Source organism: Coffea arabica, chromosome 11c (genome assembly GCF_036785885.1).
Source record: "Coffea arabica cultivar ET-39 chromosome 11c, Coffea Arabica ET-39 HiFi, whole genome shotgun sequence".
NCBI classification, from domain to species: domain Eukaryota; kingdom Viridiplantae; phylum Streptophyta; class Magnoliopsida; order Gentianales; family Rubiaceae; genus Coffea; species Coffea arabica.
In genome coordinates, this window is record NC_092330.1 from 11,201,839 (window position 1) to 11,217,642 (window position 15,804).

Below are 15,804 nucleotides of genomic sequence, written 5' to 3' on the forward strand. Positions count from 1 at the left end.
GGAACATTTGATGTATATTTGAGATTTATATTGCAATTTAACTGAGAACTGTAGTGAATGACTAAGTCCCGGCGAGAGTTGGGCAGGCGGTCCACCGAACCCTTTGGTTCGCCTTAGGGGGAGGTGGGACTGTCACTGTTGGTATCAGAGTTTAGGTTTCAGATCTCTGTAGTGTATCTTAGGTTTAAAGTTTAGGATGCCGGACTGTGGGTCTGGTTTGAAGTATCAATGATTTCTTGTAGGACTGAAAATTAGACAAGTAGGTGTTGTTTGACTCTTAGTGCTTGCTTGGAATACTTGAGTAACTTTTGAGGATTATTTGGATCTGGTAAGTACTAGTGAGAATGTCGAGAATGACATTCTTTTAAGTGGGGGAGTTTGTGACGCCCTTAAAGAAGAAGGGTTCTCATTCTATATAGATGAACGTGTGATTGTGTATATCAGGTGGAATAGTGTAAGATTATATATATCAATATATATCTCTGTTGGAAGAATGGAGGAGCGCAACGTTTGAACATGGAAAGCAAAACTTTTGGTGGAAAGGTTCTGGACCAAATCTGAACGCAAACCCGGCCAGTTTTTGGCCGGATTGCTTGAAGGTTTTGAAAAAATTTGATTTCGTCTCTGGCCTGAATCCGGCAAGATTATGACGTGGCACAGGTGGCCGCCAACTTTGACTGCCTGTTTCCTTCCTTTTCATATAGCTTTTGGCCCAAAATATCTCCATTTCCTTCCCTTGCTCAGCCGTGCATCATAGAGAGGAATAGAGAAAGTTCTCCATTTTGTTTCCTAGCTTCAATCTTTACCAAAAATCTTGAGATTTCACCATTAGATTTTCAATCTACACCATACAAGGGCATACTAAGGAGGTTTAAAGCTTTTGACGGAGTGATTTTTGAAAAGGAAGTTTTAAGGTGCTATATTTCTTGAGTTATAAGGTGAGTTGCTAAGAAAGTTCCCTTTTTGTTTTAATAATGGTATATTAGTGCTTTGTAGTGGTTAAATATGTTGTTTTGTGGAAGATTTCATGGATTGAAGGAGTTTATGGTGAATTTCTTATTTATTAGTGGATTTTCTGATTTTATATGATAATCATGGGTTGGCCTTGGATTGATAGCTCGAAATGGTGTTAAATGGAGCTTTTGTGCGTTAATTACGATTGTTTGCGGAAAATTTCTGGTTTGTACGGAAATTCCGATTTTAGGGTTTAATTTGGGGGTTTTCTTAGGGTTGGCTCTTAAGCTTCCAATTGGCTTTGATTAAAGTGTATGGTGGCCCTAATTGGATGTGTTTTATTGTTTACGAATCGTATGTGCAATTGTGGTTGGTAGGATGTAATTTGATGTTGTTATTGTGCGATGGAAATGAAGAATTTAAGGGGAAATGTTGTCCGATCTTTGAGATGTTTGGCTGCTTTGAATTTGAGTTGAAGGGCTTGACTTCAATCCACGAAATTGTCTATAATGGAAAAGGATTATGAGCCGTGGTTGGTGAGTGACCTCAAACTACTTCCAAAGCTACTTATGAATCATTTCTTGCTTTATTTAGTCGATTGCATATCATGTGTGCTTGCATGTGAGTTCATGACATGATTTGGCTTCAATGAGTTCTTGGGAAGTCTTGCGCTTAGAACCATCGTCTCCACCATTGTTTAGTGTTCATCTGGAGCACCAAAGGGCTCCCTATCACTGTTTCACTGTTAACTGATCTATTTGAGCGTTAGACGTCTAAGTACCATGATTTCTCTTACTCACGAGAGCATTAAAAGTACATTTGATTACTGATTCATGACATCATTGAAATGAATTATTGTGACACTGATTTGATTACTAATTTTACTGGTTACTCGCTGAGCTTCTAACTTACCCCAAAACTATTTTATTCCCCTCCATAGGGCTCGAGGTGAAGGGAGCATTTGCATTAAAGTTCTCCGTGTGAATGGTTGGTTGATCTCCTGTACAGTTGGAGTTTTAGTTTTGTCTTGTGTAATATTTGAGACTGCGATTGTACTTGTACTTGTACTTATGGGAGAACTGAGGACCTTTGTTTTATTAGAAAAATTAGTATTGCTTGTATCGCTTGAGGTTTTAGTTTGTAGTGTATGTAAATTTGTTGAACATTTGATGTATATTTGAGATTTATATTGCAATTTAACTGAGAACTGTAGTGAATGACTGAGTCCCGGCGAGAGTTGGGTAGGCGGTCCGCCGAACCCTTTGGTTCGCCTTAGGGGAAGGTGGGGCTGTCACAAATTAAGTCAGTTTGAAAGGAATAAGGTCTGGACATTGGTTGATAGACCTCAAGATCATTCTGCCATTGGCACAAAATGGGTGTTTAGAAACAAATTGAATGACAAAGGTGACGTAATAAGAAACAAGACCAGACTTGTAGCTAAGAGATATGCTCAAAAAGAAGAAATAGATTTTGATGAATCATTTGCAGCCGTAGCTAGGCTAGAATCAATTAGGATGTTTTTGGCCTTTGCATGTTTCAAGAATTTTAAACCATTTCAAATGGATATTAAAAGTGCTTTCTTAAATGGCTTTATTAATCAAGAAATATATGTTGATCAACCTCCTGACTTTGAAAAATAAGACTTATCCAAATCATGTGTTTAAACTCTCAAAAACTTTGTATGGATTGAAACAAGCTCCAAGAGCATGGTATGAGTGTTTTAGTGAATTTTTGATTGAAAATAGTTTTAAAAGAGGCATTATTGATACCACTCTTTTCACTAAACATAGTTCAAGTGATCTTTTAATTGTGCAAATATATGTGGATGATATTATATTTGGTGCTACTAATGAGAGCTTGTGCAAGCATTTTTCCACAATTATGCAAAAAGAGTTTGAGATGAGCATGATGGGAGAATTAAATTTCTTTCTTGGGCTCCAAGTGGTTCAAACCCGAGAAGGAATGTTCATTAATCAAGCAAAATACACCAAGGAGTTGCTCAAAAAATTTGGAATGGAAGATTCAAAACAAGTTGGAACACCTATGTGCACATCTACTAAACTTGACAAGAATGAAGAAGGTACAAAAGTTGAAGAAAAGAAGTATAGTGGTATGATTGGCAGTTTGTTTTACTTAACTGCTAGTAGACCTGATATCATGTTTCTTGTGTGCTTGTGTGCTCGTTTTCAGTCTTGTCCAAAGAAATCTCACTTGAATGCTGTAAAAAGAATTCTTAGATACCTAAAAGGAACTTTGAATTTTGGCTTATGGTATCCTAAGTATCATGAATTTCTTTTATGTGGATATTCGGATCCTTTATGTGAATTTCCTTTACCAATTCTTTGCCAACTTTAGGAAGGGTAGATCACACACTGATCTAGTCTCATATGTCAATTCTGTTGATATAGAGTTGAACCCTGATATTATCAACACTATTCTGAAAACCAAAATTGAAGATAATTTTAAAGGAAAAATTACAAACTTCTTTTCATATGAAGAATTTTCTTCTACCTATCATCATTTTTGTGAGGGCCCGTAAAATTTTTCTTAATTTATACCATTTAATTCTATTCCTTTTCATGTATTTTCCTTATTTTATTTTACTACATTAATTTTCTAAACATTTTATAAGTGAATATAGTTTTTCCAACCATTTTTCTAGTATAAGTTAGTTCGGGTAAAATTTGAAGTGCGTTATGGACGTGGGACCCGCTAGTGCGATAAAATTTTGGTGATTAAGTGATTTTTGTGCTAAGTATTATTATTTTACAAGGTGCTAGGAGACAATTACGACTGTACGATCAATTACCATCCGGGAAAGGCAAATGTGGTAGCAGATGCCTTGAGTCGTAAGGTGCAAGTAGCGGGACTAATGATTAAGGAGTGGGATTTGCTAGAATACGTGTGTGAGTGGAAACCCTGTCTAGGGAGCCATAAGGTGATATTTGGCAATGTTAGGGTTACCTCCACTCTACTGGAACGTATAAAAGAGGCGCAAAGCGAGGATTTGATGGTACGGAAGTGGAGAGAGAAATTGGAAAAGGGAGAAACAACGGACTTCAATTTGAGTCCTGAGGGTCTTTTGAAGTATCGGAACCGAATCGTAGTACCGAAGGAAGAGGTGTTGAAAGAGGAAATTCTGGAGGAAGCTCATCGGTCCAAGTATACAATCCATCCGGGTAGCAGCAAGATGTATCAAGACCTGAAAGGGACCTATTGGTGGGATAATATGAAGAGGGAAATAGCTCAATACGTGCAGAAATGTCTTATTTGCCAGCAAGTGAAGGCAGAGCATCAAAAACCATCGGGTCTATTACAACCCTTGGAGATACCCGAGTGGAAGTGGGAAAACATCACAATGGACTTCGTTTCCGGTTTACCGAGGACGCAAAGGGGACACGATGCCGTTTGGGTGATCGTTGATCGATTAACCAAGTCGGCCCATTTCTTGCCGGTAAACATGAAATATTCAATGGACAAGTTGGCTCGGCTGTACATGGATGAGGTTGTAAGACTACACGGAGTGCCTGTGAGCATCGTCTCCGATCGGGATCCACGGTTTGTATCACGATTTTGGCAGAAATTCCAAGAAACCTTGGGGACTAAACTCAATTTGAGCACTACCTATCATCCTCAGACGGATGGCCAGTCAGAACGGACAATTCAAACTCTCGAGGACATGCTACGAATGTGCATTCTGGACTTTGGAGGCAACTGGGATCAGCACATGACTTTAGTAGAGTTTGCGTACAACAATAGCTTCCATTCGTCGATTCAAATGGCTCCGTACGAGGCTCTTTACGGACGCAAGTGCCGCTCACCGATTTACTGGGATGAAGTTGGTGAAAAGAAAGCGCTAGACCCGGCAACCATTCCATGGATGGAAGAGGCTCAGGAAAAGGTCAAGTTGATTCGGCAACGACTTCAAACAGCTCAGAGTCGACAAAAGAGCTACGTGGATAATCGAAGAAAAGATTTGGAATTTGAAGTTGGAGACCATGTATTTCTCAAAATCACACCCTTATGAAGTCTTACAGCGGGGAAAGGAAAGAAGCTTCAACCGCGGTACGTCGGACCCTACAAGATCCTTCAGAGGGTTGGAGCGGTCGCGTATCGATTGGAACTACCGTCTAGTCTTTCTCGAATCCATGATGTATTCCACGTCTCGATGCTAAAGAAGTACCATCCTGATCCATCCCATGTATTGCAACCGGAAGAGATCGAAGTAGATGAATCGCTTGCCTATGAAGAGAAACCGGTTCAAGTACTCGATCGAAAAGTCAAAGAGCTCCGAAACAAGAAGATTCCACTAGTGAAAGTGCTATGGAGAAACCACGGAGTGGAGGAAGCTACCTGGGAGATGGAAGAGGAAATGCGAGATAAATACCCAAACCTTTTCGAGAATTAAGGTGAGAAATTTCGAGGGCGAAATTCTTTTAAGGGGGGGAGAGTGTGAGAACCCGTAAAACCCTAATATTTTCCCTAGGGTTTATTTCCCCTTACTTGCATGTTTTCTGCATTTTCTGGCTTAGAAATATTTTCTTAGTGGATTTTATGAGCAATTATAGTTTTAAGATGATTTTTCTAGTATTGGAGAATTTTTAGAAAATTAAGAGTAAATAGTGGACGTGGGACCCACTAGTGCAAAAAGTTCGGAAAAATTCGGCCAATAAGGTTAAGTTTCAGATACTGTGTAAAATTTATCGGGTGTTAAGTGATAAGTAGAGTGTGTGAAGTGATTGATGTGAGAGAGAAAAGAAAGATAGGAAGGCATTTAATGAGATGCCACATGTCACTTTCTCATTGGTTATGACTTAAGAAACACTATTTACCTTTTGACAAATTTTTGACTTTTGACCCAATTAGTAAATATCTTCAAAAATTCATTAAAATTCCCTCATTTTCTCTCCACCATAGCCGGCCCTCTCAAGCTCCAAGGAAGACAAAACTCTTCAACATTCAAGCTTCTAACAAGTCCAAATCCACCAAATCAAGTGTTTAACTTAGTTTTTGCTCCATAAAATCTTACCTTTTAGTGATAGTGAGTGCTTTAGTGAAGCTTGTTTGAAGGTTTAAGGTGTCCAACATCCTCCTCTCTCTTGTTTCTTGGTAAGTGATGCTACAACCTCTCCCCTATACCTAATGATGGTTATATTATGCTTAATGGTGGCATGAGTGAAGGAATATATGATTTGTTTCTTGATTTGGCTTGTTTTGGAGAAGTTTTTATTTTATTGGGAATTTTTCTGGTTTAATATGAATGGGATGTTGTGGCCTTGTATGATGAATTGTAATGGTTGATAATGACTCTGTGAGGTGTATTGGATAGGAAAATGCAATCAATTTTGGATTTGGTGTGAAAATTGAAAAGTTAGGGTTCATAGAATCCCATTTCTGTCCGGTTTTAGATCACTGAGTTGGAGGCCGAATTGGACTTTGCTCAAAACATGAAAGTTGTAGGTATTGATGTGTTTAAGGTGACTGTAAAACTTCAGGTCATTTGGATGAGTGTGGAGTGAGTTATGCCGTTTCTACTGTAGCTGTTCTGCATGGAGCAGAATGTGATAACTGCGATAGTAATTGGCCTTTTTGACTGGAATTGGTTTGGATTTTGAAGTTGGTGTCTTCTGATAAAATGTAGCTGAATGTCTTAGCTAACATATGCCTTTGGAATTTCGGCAATTGGACATGTATGGACTGAGATATACCAATTACAGTTTTCTGCGTTTTGCAAACCTGTTTTGGGGATTCTGGTATAGTATTTCGTATATTTGACCTAGTTGTGTTAGGAACTGGATTGAATGACCTTCTACAATGTTGTAACCCTGTTTCTTGGCTTCGAAACGGTGGGTCTTACACCCCCATCCGATAACCGTAGTGAAATTGACGCCATTACCGCATAATAAGTGTAAAACAGTTTTTCCTAATCGGGGCCAAGACTATTGCTAATTTTAATTTCTGGTTTGCTATCGTGTTCATTTATGCATATGAAACCCTATTGGGGTTGTGTTTAGCATTGTTTGGTGACTCGTTCTCGAGTCTCATTGTTTGTGTTACATGTTTTAGGGCGTGACGGTAGCTCACGACGTCTTGGTGACCACGGTGTATGAAACACCACTTTCTCACTTGGTGAGTATACTACTCACTAAATGGTTACTATGTGGCTTTGCTAAATGCTTATGTGAAGCCTTGAAGGCTTACTTGCATATTGGAATTGATTAAGGTGAGGGTGTACTTGACCGCCCTCACCTCTTTTGATATTGTCATTGAATGGCTACCGTTTTATTGCATTATTGAACTTGATATATTGGTTGGTAAATTCCATTTCATGGAAACTGAATTGATGTCGTTTGGACGATGTCCAACGGCCTTACTGCATTACTGAGCTCAACCCCGTTTGGTAGTCAATCGAATCGAGCCGGCGAGGGCTTGGTCGTGAAGATTGAATTGCCACGGGAACTGTACTGGGGAACCTTGTGGTAATGAGACCCTTGGTTCCGGTAAACTCGTGTATTACCAAAAACTACTGAAATGAAGTGCGGGCCCGGTTGGGGTATGTTAGGTGGAAGGATTGGAAGTAAAGGGTGGTCTACGGTTTGGTACTTTTAACATTGACGGAGAGTCAATGAGGTTGGATCAAGATTGCTAGCGTGGAAATGGGCTCTTAAGAGCCGACCGTATCCTTTTACCGTTTTGCTTCATTGCTTATTTGTGCACTTTAAATGAAAGTTCATTCTTATATGACTTTGATTGCTTATTGGGTGGTATACCACTGGGCTTTAGCTCATTCCGTGTTATTTGTTTTCCTTACAGGGCGATAATTACTTTTGAGAATGGATTGGTTAGTCAATTGCCGAATTGAGCATGTAAAAGTCTTTTGTATTGCTCTTGAAGTGAAACCCTAATGTATAACGGGTTCATTTCCTTTTGATAGGCAAATCGAATGTGTACTTCCTTAGTGAATGATTTTGGTAAGCCGTTTTGGCTTGTAAATGTTGAATTGATGTATATATATATGTTTGGTAAATCTTTGGATGGATTTCGGATCAATGCGATTTCAAACGAAAAAGGAAAAAATTTGGCGTGGATGAACAGTGTCGAATCCGGCCAGAAACTGGCCGGATTGAAGGCCGGATTGCCTGAGAAAAATTGGAAATCCGGCCAGTTGCATTCGGCCTGGAATCCGGCCGGAATCTTGGCCGGATTGCCGGCCGGATTGCGAGGGAAAATTGAATTTCTTGGTTTTGCTCTCGGCCTTGTATCCGGCCGAGAATCCGGCCGTTAATCCGGCCAGATTCCGGCCGGATTCTGACGTGTCTTCTACTGTTCACTTCGGCTTCAACTTTCGTTTTTTTTTATTTTGCGATTGTGACTTGTTGCGCGCATTGTTATGTTCCGGAACGTAATAGACCGACGTAAACTGTACCGTTAGTCCTGGCGAGAGCTGGGCAGGCAGTCCGCTAACCCCTTTGGTTCGCCTTAGGGGAAGGTGGGGCTGTCACACCATCACTTTTTAATATTTATAAAATCATTCAAATGGCCAAGGGTTTCATCAATCCTTAGCCCTTGACAACAACAATCACTTCCAACCACAGTTCAATCAGGGATTCAAACCGCAAATAAGCTAAAAGTTCAATCCAAGTAAAAATTCAGTTTCATGAAGAAACAGGACCTTAATACAGAATAGTCTACTTTGAGGATTCACAGACCGCAGTACCCATGGAGGAAAAATATGAAATTTCTACAGAACAAAGGCCTATGATTCTAATTTCAAATGCCACTGACGGTACCTTAAACGGATTTTCCTACACCAAGATATAAACATTTCACTGAGACTGGTCAGGGACATCCGTAAATCTGAAATTTCATTTTTCACTTGTGAAAACTCCTTTTTCTCTTTTAACACCAAAATGTTTTTATTCAACCATCCATACATTTCTTATAGAACTCCAAGACAACATATTCCAGGCATTTCCATCCATCATGTTTCAAGGAAAAATTTAAAACCAAGCTGAGATTCCAGCTCAACCTTTGACTATCACATAAGAAATTCCAGCAACTAATATACTTTAGATCAAATTTTTCCTTGGTTTAAACATGGTGTTAGGTACTCGAATTCAGCATTTAAACACTTAGCTAGTTATTAAAGATTTCCACTTGATAACTAGATTCACACAACAACTAAAATCATCCAGAAAATTCAAAAAATCTGTCCATCAGCCACGGATGAACATGCATGAAGGAACGTTCTGGTTTCATTTTATTTTCTGGATTTAAACATGCTTTTAAACTCTCAACTTCCTCATGCAATTACTTAGCTAGAAAATAAACATTTCCAGTTCAGAAATCGAGTTCAAACAACAACCATTAACATCAAAATTTTCTAAAAATTTTCCTGCTTGGCTTGGATGAACATGCATAGGCAGATTGCATTTTTATTTTATTTTTCTGGTTTAACTAACTTATTAACTACATGCAGAGCCTAATTAACTTGTGATTAACTATCTAAGTATGGTTATAAGCTCAGAACATCCAGATTAACCAAGTAAGGTTGCATCATTCCTAATTAACTCTCGGCAAAATCAGAAACTCTTCCAGCATTTGCTTAGTCACAATCCAATTTTTTTCTTCGGCTAAACCTTGTATTTTGCACTTAAATCTCACACGTACAACTGCTGAATTAATTAGCTATCATTTCCAGACCAGAAATCAGTTTGGCAACAACAATATTCATCCATAACTCCAGAATTTTGTGCAACTACTCTCGGATGAGCTTGCATGTAGCAGATTCTGTTTCATTTTTATTTTCTAGCGTAATCCAGGCTAGTTAACTTCATGCATGACTTTATCATCTTGTTTTCAGGTGGTTAAACACAATTACAAACTCTGATCATCCCAAAATTAACGAATTAAGGCTGCAAATTCGCAGCTCAAGCTCACGGTAGTACCAATTTTTTTCAAACCAATTTCTGGTAACTTAATCCTTTATCCAAACATACAACTCTCACATGCATGCCTCTAAACAGCCTCATCTACCCATAATCAACTAGTTCAAGTCCAGATATTACCTCAACCTGGAGTTCACACACACGGCTGGCAGCAGAAATAATTTTCCTCCCTTCAACAGCCCAGAAATGGCAGACCGCTATCTTTCTCTCTCTCCCTTGCTCTGGCTTGCGGCTAGATGAAGGAAATTTGGTCTCAAGCTCTTCACCAGCTCACGGATGGAAGGCAGAATGGATCGCAAGTCACTCTCTTCCCTCTCTAAGTTACGGACAGAAAGAAAAGAAACAAGAAGCTCGGCTCCCTCTTGCTCACTCTTGTCGATGGAACCGAGGCTACAGCTCTCACTCCCTCTTGCTCTCGGTCTAAGGCAGAGGAAGAGGTGAGGTGTAGTTATGGTGAGGGAGAGTAGAGGCTGCGGTGAAGTTTTGCAGAGAAAATGAGATAGTGAAGGGCGGTATCTCGGTATTAAGAAGGAAGGAAATGGTTTGCGGTTTGTTTGTGCAGAGAAGGAATTGGAATTGTGGTTTTAGAGGTGAAATAGAGAGAATGTTATTGTGGTGCCGTGGTTTAAGGAGCAGAGGTTTCGTGTAAGAATCGATTGCGTATAGAATTGGTGATAGTTGCAGTGATTTAACTTGCGATCAGAGGTTTCGTTTGATTTGCATGGAATTGTAAGGGCATTTTAGTCTTTTCACTTTGCTCCCTAACCTCAACTTAATCTCTCAATTCCAACTTAATTCTAAAAATTATCCCCAAGTGTGATTTGAACGCCTAATTATACCCTAATATACCTAAACCATTTTTATCGAATAATTATCGATTAAACTTGAATATTAAGGTTCCTAGTAATTCTTATATTATTTAGCGATTTAGTTATTAGAATTTCCAATTATTATTTCTCAAGGAATAGAGTTAGTCTAACTCGAAATTTATCGATTTAATAATATAAAGTCAAGTGGAATAATAATTTAATCCAAGGGTGTCAATTTGCACATAAAAATTATTTTTACGCACTTATTTGAAAACAAAGAAAGATAAGGATATATTTATCGAATTTTCACGCCTTAAGCATGTTTAATATATTAAAATCATATTTATCTAAAATTCATTGCTTTTCATCTTAACGCGAAAATTCTTATTAACATTTAACATTAGCAACTAATAGGAATTAATCATTGGAATTTAAATAATTTATTTTAAGATAGTAAGGCTATCGACTCAAGTATCATTAATTTAGCATAAAGGAATTTAAGTATTCCAACATATTATGTTAAGGCGAAAAATTAATCTAACCCTAAAGATATTAATTTAGTCTAACAAAACCAAGAAATTTCGTAAGGTAGGAAAATTTATGTTATTTTTCACATAAACCTATTTTTACGTACTTAATTGCGAACAAGTAAAAGTAATGCTAGAAATTATTAAAAAATAAAAGAGATGCAAATGAAATATGCACTGGCTTATATATCTATTTTCAGGGTTCTCACATCCTCCCCTCCTTACAAAGAATTTTGTCCTCAAAATTCACACTTTCAAAGGAAATAAAACAGGGTACTTTTTCTGCATTTCTTCCTCCAATTCCCAAGTTGCTTCCTCAAGTCCATGATTTTTCCATAGAATCTTTACTAGAGGAATTTTCTTATTTCTCAGTTCCTTTACTTCTCTTTCCAAAATCTTGACTGGTCCTTCTTCATACGTTAACGTCTCATCCACCTCAATTCCTTCCAGTGGCAACACATGACTTGGGTTGGAATAATATTTCTTAAGCATGGAAACGTGAAATACATCGTGAACCTTAGCCATGCTTGCGGGTAATTTCAGCTGATATGCTACATTCCCAACTCGCTTCAAAATTTTGAAAGGTCCGATATACCTTGGCTTTACCTTCTTACCCCTCTTAGATACTACTCCGCCCTTCAAGGGTTTAATTCTTAGGAAAACCTTGTCTCCTATTTCGAATTCCAAATCTTTTCTCCTTATGTCGGTGTAGCTCTTTTGTCTATTCTGAGCGGTTTGAAGCCTTTCTCTAATTAGTTTCACTTTCTCCTGGGCCTCTTCTATCCAAGGTATCGCTGTTGGATCTACAATCTTCTTTTCTCCTATTTCATCCCAATGAATGGGAGATCGACACCTCCTCCCATACAAAAGCTTCATAAGGTGCCATTTGAATTGAGGCTTGATAACTGTTGTTATATGCAAATTCTACTAAGGTCATATAATTACTCCATTTACCTCCAAAATCCAATATACACGACCTCAGCAGATCCTCCAAAGTTTGAATTATTCTTTCCGGCTGCCCGTCAGTTTGGGGATGGTAAGCAGTACTAAATTTCAACTTGGTCCCCAAAGACTCCTGAAATTTCTGCCAAAAACGCGAGACAAATCTTGGGTCTCGATCATACACGATACTCACAGGAATACCATGTAATCTTAGGATCTCTTCTGTGTACAACTTGACCAATTTTTCCAAAGAAAAGCTCATGCTTACGGGTAGGAAATGTGCAGATTTAGTGAGTCGGTCAACTATTACCCAAATTGCATCAAATCCTTTTTGGCTTCTAGGCAATCCCATTACAAAATCCATTGTGATATGTTCCCATTTCCATTCAGGGATTTCTAACGGTTGCAATAAACCAGAGGGCTTCTGATGCTCAGCTTTTACTTGTTGGCAGATTAAGCATTTCTGAACAAATTCTGCCACGTCCTTTTTCAAACCTTCCCACCAATATAATTCCTTCACATCATGATACATCTTGGTCACACCTGGATGTATGGTATACTTCGATCAATGTGATTCTTCTAAAATTTCTTTTCTTATCTCTTCATCTGCCGGAATCACAATTCGATTTCGGAACCTCAATACACCTTCAGACCCTAATTTAAAATCTAGGGTTTCCCCTTTTTGCACTTTCTCCAAATTCTTCTAAATCATAGGGTCCGTTTTCTGTGCCTATTTAATATGCTCTAGTAATGGCGATTTTAACGATAAGTTCCCAAGTAATATCTTCAGTTTCTCCAAACGAGGGTTCCAACCACTTATTTCTTCTAGCATGTCCCACTCTTTAACCATTAACCCTGCTACTTGGGCCTTTCTACTTAGAGCGTCAGCTACCACATTAGCTTTTCCTGGGTGGTAGTTAATTGAACAGTCATAATCTTCCAGAAATTCTACCCATCGCCTTTGTCTCAAATTTAATTCCTTCTGGGAGAACAAATACTTAAGGCTCTTATGGTCCGTATAAACCTCAAAAGTCACGCCATACAAGTAGTGTCTCTATTTCTTTAAGGCGAAAATCACTGCTGCTAACTCTAGGTCATGAGTTGGGTAGTTTTGTTCGTGAGGCTTCAGTCTCCTGGAAGCGTAGGCAATCACTTTACCATTTTGCATTAAAACACATCCTAGACCTTCTCCAGAAGCATCGGAGTACACGGCATAACCTTCGCCTCCATCAGGTAACACCAAAACAGGAGCGGATGTTAAACGCTTCTTTAATTCCTGAAAACTTGACTCGCACTTCGGAGTCCAAATGAACCTATTCCCCTTCTTGGTTAGCTCGGTCATGGGTCCAGTAATTTTCGAAAAATCCTTGATAAATCGCCTATAATACCCTGCTAATCCCAAGAAACTTCTAATTTTAATTGGGCTTTCTGGCTGCTTCCAATTCATAACGGCCTCAACTTTTGCCGGATCCACGGCAATTCCCTCCTTGGAAACTTTATGTCCTAGAAAAGATATTTCATCCAGCCAGAACTCACACTTGCTGAATTTGGCATACAGCTTCTGCTCCCTTAATATTTGCAAGACTATCTCCAAGTGCTTAACATGTTCCTCTCGAGTCTTTGAGTATATCAAGATATCATCGATGAAAATCACTACAAACTGATCTAGATATTTCTTAAAGACTCTGCATTAAATCCATGAATGCCGCTGGTGCATTAGTTAAACCAAAAGGCATGACTGCGAACTCAAAATGTCCATATCTCGTACTAAAAGCAGTCTTGGGTATATTCTCCTTCTTAATCTTTAACTGATAATACCCTTGCCTTAAATCCAGCTTAGAGAAAACTACTGACCCTTGCAGCTGGTCAAACAAACCATCTATCAACGGTAGAGGGTATTTATTCTTAATTGTAACCTCATTTAACCCTCGGTAATCGATACATAACCTCAAGCTTCCGTCCTTTTTCTTAACAAATAGAACGGGTGCTCCCCACGGTGAATCACTCTCCTTCACAAAACCTTTCTCCAAGAGGTCTTGCAATTGAATTTTCAACTCCTTTAGCTCGGCAGGAGCCATTCGGTACGGAGTTTTAGAAATTGGAGCCGTTCCAGGCACCAAGTCAATCCTAAATTCCACTTCTCTTTCCGGTGGTAGAGTCTTTAGCTCCTCAGGAAAAACATCCGGAAATTCCCGTACCACTGGTACATCTTCTAACTTCACTTGGTCACTGGGAGCATTAATCAAGAAGGCTAAGAAACCTTGAGCTCCTTTTGACAACATTTTCCTTGCCCGTATCCCTGAGATCATAGCAGACGATGCTAACCTACCCTTTACATCTAACCTCAGAGTTGCTTCTCCAGGTATACAGAATTCTACCACTTTCGCTCGGCAATCAAGCTTAGCATGATACTGGTCTAGGAAATCCATTCCTATGATAACATCGTACCCCTTTATGTCCAGACTGATTAGATCCACTAGCATTTTACGTTCTCCAATCCAGAATTCACAATTCTTATAGGCTAAGCTAGAGATTATCTTCTTATTACCCATAGGTGTCCTGACTTCAAGATCGAAGGGTAATCTAACAGGTCTCACATCTATACCCGACATAAATGATGGATTTACGAATGAATGAGTTGCACCAGGGTCAATTAACACTTTACCTAATCGATGAAAAATAGGGAGAGTACCTTCCACGACTTCCGAGAAATCAGGTACAGGTTGGTCATCTATAGCATACACCCTGGGAGGAACTGTTGGCCGGCTCCCTCCAGAAGTGTTTGGTCTAGCGTTTGGAGTACTCCCTTCCTGCATTTTTGGACATCCAGCAATTTGGTGCTCGCTACTTCCGCATCTCAAACAATTCCCTTGCTTCTTCCAGCAACCATCTATAGTATGGCCAGGTTTCTTACAAAATGCACAATTCACTTGGGGAACTATTGCTCGACCTCTTTGCGAGGTATTCCTAGGTTGTCCCCTTCCAATCGGTCCCACTCTGGTTCCATTATTTCGTCCCCCTGCATTCCTGGCCCCGTTTCCTCTTGCTTGGGCGCCTCGTGGTGCTCCAGGACTATTCACTCCACTGGTTCCTCGGCCCACTTTGGCCGGTGGAGCATTTCCATACGTCGGCTCCCGACTACTGCTAGGAGCAAATCTTTTCTTGGCCTGAAAAGATTTCACTTGAGCTCTAGCTACTTCAACTCTCTGGGCTTTCTCGACGGCATCTGCAAAAGTATCTATCCTCACTGCAGTTAACCCTTCCTGTACTTCCACATTCAGACCCTGCACAAACCTTCTGACTCGCCTTTGTTCCGTGGTTACCAATTCAGAAGCAAAACGGGATAGCTTGGTGAACTGGACTTCATATTCGGCGACACTCATCGCCCCCTGCTTACATTTTATGAAGTCATCCTCCCTCTTTTCTTGGATGAGAGGTGAAAGAAATTTGGCATTGAACTCCCTTGTGAAGTTTGTCCAAGTCCTTGGAGTATGATTCCTGTCCCAGTTAGTCCTAACCAGATTCCACCAGGAGCGAGCAGCTCCCTCAAACTAGAATGCAGCAAAAGTTACCTGCCGCTCTTCCGTGTAGTTTAAAGCTGCGAAGATGTCAGAGATTCTCTCC

At 39.5% G+C, this 15,804-nt stretch overlaps 1 protein-coding gene across 1 annotated transcript; it reads right to left on the reverse strand.

Moving 5' to 3' along the window:
- Positions 1-3,337: 3,337 nt before the first annotated feature.
- On the reverse strand, positions 3,338-15,563 carry LOC140016474 (uncharacterized). The gene is made up of 4 exons (XM_072069999.1): positions 14,201-15,563; positions 12,193-12,723; positions 11,620-12,143; positions 3,338-3,391 (listed from the first exon to the last, which is right to left on the reverse strand). Exons 1-4 carry the CDS (start codon positions 15,561-15,563, stop codon positions 3,338-3,340), a joined length of 2,472 nt encoding a protein of 823 aa, XP_071926100.1.
- Positions 15,564-15,804: the final 241 nt, after the last annotated feature.

Excerpts from the sequence above, each read along its gene's own strand:
- LOC140016474 (XM_072069999.1), bottom strand. The coding sequence starts at position 15,563 with ATGAGTGTCGCCGAATATGAAGTCCAGTTCACCAAGCTATCCCGTTTT. Across the intron at positions 12,144-12,192 it reads GTGTATATTGGATTTTGGAG|TTATCAAGCCTCAATTCAAA; the intron begins GTAAATGGAGTA and ends ATATAACAACAG. Across the intron at positions 3,392-11,619 it reads TCAAGATTTTGGAAAGAGAA|AATAGTGTTGATAATATCAG; the intron begins GTAAAGGAACTG and ends TTTGGTTTTCAG.